This window comes from Buteo buteo, chromosome 17, assembly GCF_964188355.1.
Source record: "Buteo buteo chromosome 17, bButBut1.hap1.1, whole genome shotgun sequence".
In the NCBI taxonomy this organism is placed as follows: Eukaryota; Metazoa; Chordata; class Aves; order Accipitriformes; family Accipitridae; genus Buteo; species Buteo buteo.
In genome coordinates this window covers 24,193,458-24,207,843 of record NC_134187.1, presented here as the reverse complement: position 1 = coordinate 24,207,843, position 14,386 = coordinate 24,193,458, and the positions used below count along the sequence as shown (strand labels likewise).

The window sequence follows — 14,386 nt, the reverse complement described above, 5'->3', positions numbered from 1 at the left end:
TAATACGGATTGTGACAATGAAAGAATTCAGTCTGGTGTTTCAAGAAAAAAAACCCAAATATTCTGTCTTTCTGTATTTTGTGATATGATAATAGTGTAAACACATTTTAAATTTCAAGTAAAGATTTTATGTGGACATCCACATATAACTTCTCTGGCTGGCTATTAATGGCTACAAAACTGCTGGGAAACACTTTTTTCTTTAGGGCAGCCTTTGATGAAAGCCTACGGCTTTGGTTCTGATGATATCCTGGGTCATCAAGTCAGAAATACTGTCATAGGCAGTATTATCTAAACACTTCAGAAGCTAAGCAAGCCTGATCATAAAGCAAATAAGGATTTTTTTCACCTTACCTGTTTTCATCAGAAGTTATTTCAGCATCTCATTCCTATGAAGCTAATTTCTAATTTTCATCCTACATTGGTGGATTGTTTTATCTGCGTGCTCTTGAGTCACTGTTGCCATGCTAGGATACCCCATCTCTCAGACCCTTGAGGTAGACCTTTTCTTTAAACATCACATGTTCAAGTGTCTAAAACTGTGTTTCTTTACAACCAACATAAATGCTAAATAGAGACGTACTAGGTGAGATGCATAAAAGAACTGAACACCTGTGTAGCTATTGCCCATTGTACCTTTGCTAGGCAGTTTCTCTCCTCCAGTTTTGCTTCCCAGTCCAGCAATTACCAGTGACTTCCTGAGTTCAAGTTTCACATGGACTTCCCATGAGCCCTTGCGAAAGTCTTTCTTTCTAGGTGTCTTCTGATGCTTAGTGTTTGCCTCTGCTGCCTGCTACAGGCAGGCCCCCAGCTGCCTTCAGCACTCACCTGACCTGCAGGATCCTTGCTTGTTGCCTCTCTCCCATATTGGGTGCTACATTCTCCATTCCAGGAGCTGCTTCATGCTGAACACATTCACAGACCTGCAGTCTACAAAGGAGCAAGCTCTCTTCCTTTCAAAAGTTCAGCTTACCCAGAGGGAAAGTGCCAGAAAAACATCAGTGAACAGCATTTCTGCTGTCTTAGTAGAGGTGTTATTTTTCTCACTTGATTCTAGAATTGTATCTGTAAGTTTTCTTATATATATATGACAGGTCAAAACAACTCTTTCCAGTTTTGATTTAAAGACTTTTCCAGCCTCTTTATATATGCAAGTCCTCGAGCTCTTCAGTTAAATTGGCTAGCTTCCTTTTCCTTTAAGTTTGCCCTTTAGTAGAGAAGAGCCATAATTAGTCCTACCTTTGCCTATCTCCCCATTTAATTTAAATGAAGTCATTACTCTAAGGTCATTTTCTGTAAGATTTTCTTGTGCCTGTGTTCACTACCAAGTAAGTATTTGAATCAATTCTAAAATACTTGTTGGTTTAAAGTATATTAGGTGAATAAATCCATCCATCTACCTATTTCCTTTTCTTAGTAGGATGATTTGTCCTCTGATCTAATAGGGATGTTAAGATCTCAACCATATAGTATTTAAAAAAAAATAATTAAAAAAAAATCGTGTATTCCAGTCCGACCTGGAGGAAGATAGGGAAGCCAGGATCAAGTGAATCTAAAGAAAATTCCCATCTTTGCTTCTGTAGAACATCTTGCGGAACCCTTCTCCAAAATATTTTTGACCAATATATATGTTTTTTTATGCTGACTTTATTTAGTTTACTGCATCACTACTATGTAATGCTCCCTCCACTCCCATATCTCTACCTGTATTTCCAGTTTTCTTGATAACAGTATACTTTTAAGCTTCTATATTTCACTTATGATTGCTACTCTATTTTTTTATTATACTTTGATTTTGTACCTTTCATTACTAGATTTGGTTTCTGCATTTTGTTGCTAAGCTTTTGAAATCACTTGTACCAAAATCTCTTATTTCTTGAGGATCTCACTTCATCTCTAAGTGGAATTATGTCCCGATATCAATAGAATAGTCAATTTTCTTTTAGTATCCTGACACAGGTTTTGTTCTTGCTGTCTGTTCAACTACAAAGCTGTCTTTCTATGTACCCTTATCTCTTTACATATCTTTTTATTTGCTGTGCTTGTTCCTATCTTTAAAATCAGATTTGGGGATTGCATCAATTTTGTATAGTCGCCCTCTTCCTGTTTCTCAATTTAAAACTCTTCTGAAAAATTAATTAGCTCCCCAAGAAGTCAAATGTTCACCATTCTCTCTGAAAATCTTCTAAAGGTGAATCTTCCTAAATAGCCTTTAACAAACAGCCTGTTACCTTCATTAAATTTTTATGTTTTTTTCTACTGTTCTGTGCACAGGAAAACTTGTCATGAAGATCCCTGAAAACTCAGTTAACCATCTACAGATCATTTCATACTCTTTTTTTCCCCCTCCAGTGTTATTTATATAATCTTATCTTTCTTCAGTTTTCTCTTATGCTATCAGTTTTATTTTTTCTACTCTGATGTGACTAGCTTCCTTTTCTTCCTTTTTCTTAAGTTATCATGAACTTCCAAGTATCACTTTCTTTCTTAGACACATTTTCTTAATATCCTCCTGTTTGTGGAGGCCTATTCTTTTTTGCTTGTTGTGTTTTAGATCAGCATTTGGTATTTGTTGTTCTCTCCAGTGACATTTACATTCATTGTTGTCTTTACAATCATTTCAATCTAATGCACAAAAAATTTCAAGCCCATACATAGACATATTCCACATATTCTACACCTAGTCATTTTCAGTGATATACTGCTATATTGGTCTTAGCCTTAATGTTTACTTTTTCTATGTTCTAAGCCTTAATGAAGAAAATCAATGAATTCCTGTAATTCCTTCTCTAGAAGATTCTAGAACGTGTTTGAACATGTCATTTCTATTAGTTATAGTCTAGTTATTTACTTTATATAGTACATTCTTTGAGGTGGTGATTTTACAGTGTGCTCATTCCTACATATTGAAAACCAAACTTTTTGGATTTTTTGTTATAATCACTTTTGAAAGTTTATTTTTGATCTGCTTCTAAAATGGATATATATTTTTTTAAAATTTATGAACTATATAATGCATCATCCCAAATTTTATCATGTAGTCTGTTTCTAAATGAGTCTTCTCAAAATTCTAAAGCAAATCTGTCAATTAATTTAAATACTTTGGGTTTCACTGAGTTATCCTGAGTTCTTTGGTAAATACAGTACTGTATAAGTCTTTATCTGTAGTTACCACAGTGATTATTGCATTCTGAACTTTCTCGTATAATAAAAATTAACTGAAATCTTGGGCAAAGGTTACCTTTGAAGAAATTATGTACTAAAGCAGCTTTCTGCTGTGGTTCCATAAATAATATGTAGTGTTTTGAGTGATCAAACCAGCAGGATAGGTAAGTAAATCAGTCATCTTGTTTCCTCTACTGTTATCTTCCTTCCTGGTAACAGTTTGGTTGTCAGCAGTGACTTCATGGCATGCGTAAGAATTGTTAGGAGTGTTGCTGACAGATTACTTGGTCCAACTGCCATGGTTCTTTCATCATCTCTGTCTTACACTATGCTATGCTTGCTGGACAGCTGTGCTTCAAGAGTTCCCCATGGTAGCATTTTTTAATACCACTACTTGTAAGGCAATACTGTAAATGAAGTAGGAATTCAGGTGCATCATTTAACTGAAGAGTTACTGATCCTTTTTTGGTTTGGTGGCACCTGACTGTTACACAGTTCTGGTTTCATCAGAGTGCATCTTTATACTGGCCAGACAACAGCATGATGCTCTAAACAAGCAACATAAGAATCATTTGATTCTGGATGCTTAGCACTGCAGTTGGTCTCTCGACAAATTTAAGATAGCATTGATAATAAAAGTGTTTTAAAGCAGACACTGCATACTTTCAAATCATAGTTTTCTGATTTACTCTCTCACTTTGTAGGCATATGGCATTTAAATTTTTAAATACTAAAGGAAATTACTAGGCAATACCTAACTGCTTTTTGATGTACTTAAACTTGAAGTTCTACAGAAGTATCTTGAAAGCATTAAACTAAAGGCATTTTGACATTAGAACAACAGAGAAGGTGATTTTAATGACAAAACCCAATGCTGTAAAGTCTGAACTTGAGCATTCAGTGTTACTTAGAAAAGCCAAACATGTTAGATGGCAAATTTCTGAGGCATTTTTGCTCTCTTGCTGATGGTAAAATTGTGCTTTTGTAATCTCAGTTCATATTGAACTACTCCTGTCGGTAAAATAACATAATCACAGAAGTATGGTTTCTTGCTTTATAACAAGGTAGAAATGAGGTCATTATATGTGCATTTTTAACTCCAGTACGTGTCCTGGTTTGTATGTATGTGTACTACTTCAGAGATATTAGATCATTCTGTTACCTTTTCAGAAGACAGATGTGGATTGGACAGAAAATGGAAGTGCAAAATACTATGGTCTTGTTAAAATAAATGTAATCCTTCCTTACTTTGTAGCTGAGTGTGGTGGTCGAATTCATGCTGCTACATCGGGGCGCATTTTGTCCCCTGGTTACCCAGCACCATATGACAACAATCTTCATTGCACTTGGATTATCGAAGCAGATCCAGGAAAGACAATAAGGTACATGCTTAATTTCAATATTTATTGTTTACTTCAGCATTTTATAATTTATAGTCTATGTCTTACATTCTCACACTCCTCTACACATTTTTTTGTTTATTAACTCCTTCTTACATTAATAAAGTTGATGTTTGTCATGGTGGCATTTATGAGTGCCATTTCTCTAGGGAACCTGGGTATCTAAATTGTGTAGGGGACATCTAGGCACCTAATTCAGAACTGTGCATTCCATTAGATAATACGGCCTATAAATCTTCAGTGTGGTAGAGTGGTGCCCTGCTATGCCTTTTTCTAGCTGTAAACAAGCTAAAGTGCCAAGCTGTTGTGGTGGGTTCACCTTGACTGGATGGCAGGTGCCCACCAAGCAGCTCTATCACTCCCCTCCTCAGCAGGACAGGGAGGGGAGAAAATAAGATTGAAAAAACCCTCGTGGATCAAGATAAAGGCAATTTAATAAAGCAAAAGCAAAGGCCACGCATGGAAGCGAAGGAAAACAAAAAATTTATTCTCTACTTCCCATCAGCAGGTGATGTCCAGCCACTTCCTGGGAAGTAGGGCTTCAGTACGCGTAGTGGTTGTTCTGGAAGACAAACATCGTAATAACGCATGCCTCCTGTCCTCCTCCTTTCTCTTAGCTTTTATTGCCGAGCAGATGTCATATGGTCTGGACTGTCCCTTTGGTCAGTTTGGGTCAGCTGTCCTGGCTGTGTCCCCTCCTCTCAGCCTACTGGTGAGGGGGATGTTGGAGAGACAGCCTTGATGCTGTGCGAGCACTGCTCGGCAGCAGCCAAAACACCTTTCTGGCTACCAGTACAGAGTACAGCACTACGAGGGCTGCTATAGGGAAAATTAACTCCATCTCAGCCAGACCCAATACAGCTGTAAATAGTGCCTTGAGTCACTGTAATGCCATTCTTTTATGTTTTACTGTCACATTCAATGTAATAATGTGTTTTAAATCAAATATAATTATTCAACACTATTTCTTAAATACATTACCTCAAGCAGCTGTAAAGTTCTTGAGTCTGTCAGGAGTGCTTAGACATCAGGCATCTTGGACCCCAATGGATATCTATTAGGAACTGTCTTTTTGTCGTGAATGCTTTGATCTGGTGAGGATTTGACAATGAACAGCAGCAGCAGAGAAGATTACTGCTATAAAGCTTTATATACAACTCTGCAGGGTTTTCATTTTCTATTCCTGCTCTCTTCCGTTATATCATTATTAACATATATAACATTTTGAATTATGTAAGTATCAGACTTTTTCCCCATAATCATTTGAATAATAAGACCAGCAACATCTCAGAAGACATTGGAAACAATCAAATTTGAGGAAAATAATGAGATTTTAATAATAGGTGTGTACAGGACTGAGAGAATGCTTTATAGATAAGGACTGGAAGATTTCTCCACATAGAGTAGGCAGCATAACAGAAAAGGTAAGAAATTAGAAGAATGCAGAAAATGAGGAAGACACAACTGGTGACTACCACGAAATAAAGGTGCATGCCAAGAACTGAATGATGGAATCTAGAGCTTTTATTTCTATAATGATTTATGGAAAGATGATGGAAGGATTCAAGAACTCAGGCAGAAGGAAATTAGTAATACAATAAGAACTTTTAAAACAGTTTTTCCTCATCAGTTTGACATACTGACAAGAAAGACTATCATACTTTGCTGTTGTTGAATAGCTAAGTGAAGGAATACCAATATTTAAAGACTCTTTCAGCTCAGTTTTGCTGCAGTAACATACAGGTTCAAAAACTTTGAAATGACAAGTTATATTCAATATTCAATCTAGTTTGTCCACTCCGAACAGGAAGTTGCTGTGAAAGCTAGAATGTAATAAAAACATTTAACTTCTAATCAAGATAGATAATCTTAATTTCTGTAATTTTAAAATAATTTATTGGTACTAATATATTTAATGATATGCAACATACATTAGTTTTATACTCTAGTGACAGAAGTATGTGATTTCCAGTTAATGTGTTACTTCAGAATATTAGCTATTTATTTATTTAGAGCAAAAAGTTAGCAAATGGTAAGCTGTTTCATTATTCAGTTTATGTGGACAATAGTTTTAACTGATCACTTAAATGAAAATTACTACTTTTTAAAATTAAATGGACAAAACAATATAAGCAAATGGCAAGTTACTCACTGAGAGGTTTACTTCCTTTTTTATTTTTAGTAATCCTGTTTCACTAAGCCAAATAATGAGTTCACTCCATTATAGGTGATTTCAATGCATCATTTACATTTAAATGACAATTTTCAAATTAATGATTTCCAATTAATGACAAATGTAATGAAGAAATATCATCACGCAACTATTTGAAACAAAAAAGTTTTGATACTTATCTATTAGATTTCTTCAATGTTAAAAATGCAAACAGACAGCACTTGAAGTCAGTGCACATATTTTGACTTATAACATTCTTGAACACCTTTCTAAATCTAACGCTTCATCTGGAGATAAATACAGATTATTCCATTATAATACAATTTTATATTTTATGTATTTTGGCATAAGGCAAAGATAGGATAGCATGTTTTCTGGTTTTGTATAGGAAAGAAAATGCCATGCTGACAGAATTTCCTGTGCTATGTATGCTGTCCAGTAGCTGCTGCTTTTTTTCAATTGCATGTAATTCAAGCCAATCCATGTTCTTGGTATTGTCATTTGAATAGTGAGGAAATCTTTGATGACATCATAGTTCTTATCCCTTAAAATATCTATCACAAAAATGTTAGCTTATAGAACAAGTACTGTATGCCCTGTAATGGTGTTTTCTGTAATTCAGGCATTTATAGAACAGAGTAGCATCTCTCTTACAAGATCAGCTCATCCAACAGGAAAAATGGATAACTCTGCAGGACCAGCAGCCCTGCTTCAGTCCTAAACACCATCTCAAAACTAAGTACAGTTTGGGAATGATTGCATGGAGTTTTGTGTATTTGTGTGTAATGAGTAATGTGCACTGCTTTATTTTCTCTTTGCAGTCTGCATTTTATTGTTTTTGACACTGAGGTTGCTCATGACATCTTGAAGGTATGGGATGGGCCTATTGAAAGCAGCATACTTCTGAAAGAATGGAGTGGCTCAGCCCTTCCAGAGGATATTCACAGTACTTTCAACTCATTAACATTACAATTTGACAGTGATTTCTTCATCAGCAAATCAGGCTTCTCCATTCAGTTTTCAAGTATGTAAATATTTTTTTCATCTTAAATACAAGAATTATATGCATTATTTATATGTATTATTCTTATATACATTAACTGTTTCTCATCTTTCAACTTCCTCAGTCTTTAAAAAAAAGAGATTCTATTATTTTAATTATTTTATATATTTATGCAAATAGCTATGACTAAGGAGAATTTTTGGATTTGCTTTGAATGTTTAAGTTTTCTTATTCCTTGTTTTGTACAGCAATCACATGTCTAGCATTATCTAATTAGCACTATTTAACAAGTAAAAATAGGTTCGTACATAGATAAGTTTTCTGCTGCACTGACAGTTTTAAATGTTCCTGCCAGTGCTACCTAATAATATATTATTCTGTGTTTAGTCTTTATGTTTGGGGTTTTTTTTCTCACAGCATTGGTTGCATTATGCATCATTTTTATGACCTTAACCACTGTTAATGTTAAACTGAGGAAGAAAATATATCTTACCATATTGAAATACATTTTAAAATTTACTATTTAACTAATCAAATTCATCTTTAGGTCTAAAGTGAAATCACCTCTGTATACCGAGGAGCTGTGATTGATATTGTACAAGTGATCAATATTGTAAAACTGCGTATGTGGAGTTTTTCTATGATACTATGACTGAAATGTTAGAGACTGAGGGTAGGACTTCAGGGAGACTGTATCATTGTCTTTCACTCAGTTGTTGCATCCTTATATATCTAGATATAATGTATGTAAGTGTATTTCTCCTCAGGAACATAGTAAAATTATGAATTAATAAAATGTGTGAGAGTAGGAGTATTATTTAAAACCTTCTCTGTCATTCAGAAGTAAAGGGCACTATTAAGCTTTCAGTTATTATTATTTGCATGAGGAAGTGTACTTTGGGGGTTTCCTGGTCTCTAAATAATGCTTTTTACATTTACCCATTTACTTCATTTTGCTTGATTTTTCTGAATGCTTTACCCCCCCAAACCACAGGCTCTTTCATCAGCCCTAAGGTACCTAGTTAAAAGTATGCAAAATAAATTAAAGACGAAGAGCAGAATAAACATTTCTAGAATTTCTGACTGGTGTACTATATATATAATATGCTGCTTTTCATGTTGTTTGAAAAAAGTTAAATTTTACATTTGTGGAAATGAAGGGGGTTTTTTGCTCTGTTAGGGTTAGAAAACACATTTTATGTTGTATTATATGAAAATATTTACAAGTTTATGCACAAATTTTGAAAGGAGGAAAATGTTTAAGCAGTTAGATTTGTTAACATATTCTTTGACCTTCAGTGATACTTATAGTAAGTAGGAGACAATTTAATGCTTTAAGGGTGAAGAACTTAGATGGATGCACTCAGTGATCATGCTGGCAATTGCAGAGTATGTCTTACTGCAATTAGTGGTGAAGAACTGAATGCCTTAGCTCAAGTAAAGGGAAAATGATATTAAAGTTTCATTCACCCTGCTTGACAAGTGGAATGTTTTATTAATTTTTTAATTGTAAGGAGTAAAAAATATGATTTAAGGAATATGTTAAAGTAAATGTTAAATAATTTCATCTAAAAATCAGAGCTTCATTTATTTAGTCTTCTTGAGGCAATGGGCAGACCACTATGGCCTTGATCTGTAAAGGATTTAAACTAAGTAATCTATGGCTAAGTGAGAATCTTTGCATGCTTTAGTATTCATCGTGTGTTCAAACTGTAGGCCAGTTTATAGCAAAGCTGCACAGAATATTGACATTTCACTACTTTAGTGGTTTGTAACTCAATGAATAGAAGTCTTGAGTTGCTTGAACTTTTTTCTGCTAATTGCAGAAGATGTAGATGTTTTATTACAAGTTCTGTGAAGGTGACTGCTCAAGTTTTGTGTCTTTGTGTCACTAGAAGGATTTTCAAGTGTTGCATTTATTAATGAGTATATTTTATTTAAATATTAATTACAGTCCAAGAAGTAAACTTCAGGTGCATAATTGCACAGGTTTGGAAAACTTTCAATAATCTGGACTTCTTAGACATGCAATTTCTGTATTGGACTATGCAATTGGGAAGAGTGTCTATGTCAGTGAATATCCACTTAAGGGATCATACAAAGGATGTACATCTGAGAGTATCAGGTCAGAACAACAGCTTAAAGACAAAACATTCAAGTGCTAACTTTTAGCTGGAGAATTTGTTTCACTGTGCTCTGAATGTGCTGATTACTTTCTCTACTTTGCAGTCTAGAATGTCCTTACTGCATCTGCCTAAAAAAGAGGTGCTGTGAAAGGATAGTATGAGGTAGATCAGAAAATATCACCTATAAATTACTTACTGTTGATTGTAAATGTAATTAGAGGTATTTTTAATGGAAAAATATAAGTGGCTGAAGGTTACAAAATGTTTGAACACTATTAAAAGTGCCTTGTCTTGCCCACTCAGCTCAGCATGTAGAGCATGAGGACACGAACTGACAAGAGTGATTATGTTAATTGTAATCAGTCTAATGCTTTTCATTAAAACTTAATTACCATTTAATCATGCATAAAAGGACAAAAAATGGAGTTCATTGTACAAAATTGACCTTTACTCTTGGGGTTAAATACATTTAAACTATGTATTACAAGTCAGGGATGTCAACCGACTCTTTCTGGTCATGATACTAAAAGTGAACACAAGAAGGGTATAGTCAAATTTGGTATTTGGCTTCTTGATTCCAAAGAAACAAAATTACTGGCAGCAAAAACTTCCTGCCTAAGTTAACCACAAAAAATAAGTTTTCTAACCTAGCTTAATTCTGTCCTATGTGTCTAAGGCAAACGGGATAAATTTCCCTCTGAAGTTGCCTTTTTCTTGTTATCAGCTATAGGTCTAGATGTACTGACATATGCTAAATTTCAAACCTCTGGACATCTAAGGGCAGGTGAAATGAATCCTACCTGTCTTTTTACAGGTGTCTACTTCCCTTTGATATGCCGTAAGGTATCCTGGCTAATCTCCATCTGCCAGTACAGAAGGTCACACCCCCATAAGTCGTTGGTCATATTTTCCAGTCTTGTGCAGATACCTTGGATATTGTAAGGCATCTCGAATGAGACTAGCCACCTATGTTGAAGCAGATCAATCTTGCCCTGAATGTTTAATCTTCAGCTACTCTAGACTCCTGAAAGCACCTGAACCCCATGCTAGCGGATGGTCCATTGCTTTTATTGACCTGAAGCTTATTTTATTGAGAGCTTGTTTATATCTAACCATATAACTCATTTCTTGATATTTAACAAAACCAATAGAAGTGGCAGACGATAGGAACAGCACTGGCAGTTGCTAGTCGCATTATCATTCTTACAGACTCAGACAGCCTTATTTTAACAATACCTAATAGTAGTTCTACCTTTACAGTCTAACCTTTTTTCTTGAACTAAATTCTCAGCTGTTGCAACTTAAAGAGAACTGTATCCTTTTCTTAAACTAAATAATGCATTCATAGTTCCTCAGCTGGTTTCATAGATTTTGCTCCTCAAGGCTATAATACATCAAAGGATTATTTGCACTCTTAAAATAGAAAAAACATTTTTGGAAATGTCTGGCTTTTCTAGAGTCAGGCCAATCTGTGATCATTTTCTATGCCTACCTCTGGTTCTATGGCATTGTTAATTTCTCCTAGTCATAGTATTCTGTAAGCATACACTTTAATTAACAATATAGCTATCTCTGCTTTCATGAGAACAGAAAGGTTATCTTTTTTTTTGCTAGTACAGAAGAACTGGCAAAAAGTTAATAGAGTAGCAAAGAGTTTTTTCTTAATTTCTTTGAAATATTTCTATGTTATTAGAAGAACACTCATTTTATTAAAAGCAAAGATACAAAATTAAGGTACTTCTATAGTTGGTTTAGTCCATTTTTTTTTCTGTTGTTTGCTTGCTCTCCCAATATTTTTAAAATTTGCTCTTGAAGTAAATGCAGATATAAGCAATGATGAGTAAAGATGCCTGACTAAATCTTTATCTTAACAAGTCATCAATTATGATAATAAAAATAAACAACTTATACCAACCAGTTAATTAGAACAATTATTTGGAAATTATTGTGTCTGATGTTGACACATCTGTTGATATCTTACTTCCTCTGACAAGAGCTTAAGCATCAGCAGTTCCGTGTTCCATAGTTCTAATGACACTGGGCTTAATCTGACAAATCTGTTTAAGCAATGATGCCTGCTTCTGTCCAGTTTTGCAATTCCATTTGATCATTTGTTTGTCTACAGCAATTTTTACAGTAACTGTGTCACCTATCTCAAACTGTTACGAGTACTGTTGTCTTGTAAATTGTTCTTTTATTGCTGAGATAACTTTTAATCGCTTGCCAAATGGCCTGAGCTACTACACCTAAGTAGTATAAGCATTTCCATGACAGAATCTTCGTTGCTAGGATTTGTCATGCAATTATTCCAGTTTGATTCACAATTAAATTATCAAGAAAAGGGGATTAGCACAAAAATATATTTTAAAAGAAATTTACACTTGTATAATCATATATTTGTCTTACTTACTAAATTTTGAGTTCAAAGAAAATGAAATCCATTAAGACATCCCATGTTGAAATAAATAAAAGGACACAACAATTCAAGATTCCCTTTTAAAACCTAACCTAATCATTTTGCAGTTCTGTCTCTTGTCTTGCTTTCTATGATGCTATAAATGTTGCATTGCATGCTCAAAATAACACAGTTTCATGCTAATGAATTAGATGATGGGTAGGAATGCTATGTGTCATAGCATTACTATCCATTGTCTAATCCATGGCCTGGGCAAGGCAGCCTCAGTTTCATTGTGGGTAGCAGTTCTTCATTCCCTTCCTGTGGAACTGAGCAGAAATTAATCTTGTAGGTTACTTTGGTGGTTATGTCTAAACTCCTGAGCTTTTGTACTTCAGACTTAATGAAAGAGGCTGCATTAGCATTTGAGTTTCTTTTTTCTTTACATTCTTGGACAATACAAGACATTTAAATATGTGGTTGATGCTAATTTGCACAGTTCTTGGTCTGTACATTTACCTATATTACATGAGATACTTTTTAGAGAGCATACACTATTTTTTCACATTTGGAAATGTTTGTTAGTCTGAAATCACTGCAAATCCTATGTACAATGTCTCAGCTTTGATATGCCAAAACACTCTCAAACCTATTGTGCAAGCATAATACACTAGACAGGGGAAGCTTGTGCATTGCCTGCAATTTATGAGCCTAACTCCTGAAAAACCTTTATTATTATTATAACCACGTGGAGTAGGAAAAAATAGAGTGTCTGCAGCACAACACTACAGCAAGTAGCGTATGTGATTATTTACCATAGACATAGTGAACACGATATTGATGAAGGTGATGTGTTTCTTTTCTCAAGCTACAATAGATTACAGGCTAAACAAACTGATAAAAAAAAGAAGCGTCCTTCAGGTGAAAGACAAATCAGGCACAAATCTAACATGTTGCTCACAAGGCTACAGACACACAAATACAGTGTGTCATATTCTAAAAAAACCAGTCTCCTATTGATTTTCAGTGAAGTTTTAAATCAACTTTGAAAATGTAATTTGGGGCCAAATCCCAAATAAGCTCTAAAATGGGATTCTGGAAGATTATTAAATTAAAAACAGAGGCTTAACACAGTGGCTGCCAACATATGGAGGTCTGAAAACTCCCTAGCAATTTGTGGTTTTCCCAGCTGCCCATTCTTCTGGCATGTACCTCTAGTTCCATCTTTTATATACACAGAAGCCTGTTCCAGTCCGAGCAGGTGAGATAGTAAGAGACGGGAAATCTGTACAGAGTATTACTCTATAACCCACTGAGTATCATGTAGCTTACTGCTTACAACACATGTGCAAGAACTGAGAAGCAGCCATTTAGTTCCTTTCCAGCTTAATGGAATTCAAATCCTCCGTCCTTGCTATGCCATTTTAGGCACTTAATTTTTCTCAGTCATTTCTAAAAAGTCTAACTATGGAATTTGGTTTGGTTTAGCACCCTTGAGTCTAGAACGCAGTTATTGCTTTCCCTGCTTTACAGCATATATGTTTTAATTGTGTTCAGCTTCAAGTTTCTGAATTCATCAGGTTTTTTAGAAAATTGCATATGGCAATGTTACATCACAGCATGAACACGGCCCTTCTCATATGTATGTAAGCTAGATATTAATTGTGTGTCTATATATCAGTGTAACGGCTGAGAAGAAAAGAGCCTGTTATAAAAGAAGAGCAATGACAACAGAACTGGTGATTTTTAATGTCTGGATTACTTATCAATGCATATAACCTCTATACCCTTTAGATATTTGCACAATACCAAATGAAGCAATAGTAGACTTGTAATTTTCATGCAGTTACAGAACCTCATGGGGATCTTGAGAAGTAAAACAACTTGGAAAGGAGACAAGTTGAAAAGTTGACAGTCTGTCTAAATGTTCACTTTACTAGATGACACATCAGTGCTTAAATGTCTGGTGTTTTGTTTAATTAGGATTGAGTGTATTTGGCATGATAAAAAGGTTGTTAGTTTCACATACATAAAGTAACTTCTGAGGCTGCAAGAACAAAAGTGTAAAAACCATTCTGGTGCTTATAAAACATCTGTGATTGTTTTTAAAATTTATAACTTTGT

The 14,386-nt window shown here is 34.8% G+C and overlaps 1 protein-coding gene across 1 annotated transcript in view; it reads left to right on the top strand.

Moving 5' to 3' along the window:
- Nucleotides 1-14,386, top strand: part of CSMD1 (CUB and Sushi multiple domains 1) — a 1,222,061-nt gene that overhangs the window by 977,951 nt on the left and 229,724 nt on the right. Inside the window, exons 25-26 of the mRNA XM_075049874.1 lie at nucleotides 4,421-4,547; nucleotides 7,560-7,762. Coding sequence (XP_074905975.1) covers nucleotides 4,421-4,547; nucleotides 7,560-7,762 — 330 coding nt within the window. The remainder of the gene's footprint in view (nucleotides 1-4,420; nucleotides 4,548-7,559; nucleotides 7,763-14,386) is intronic.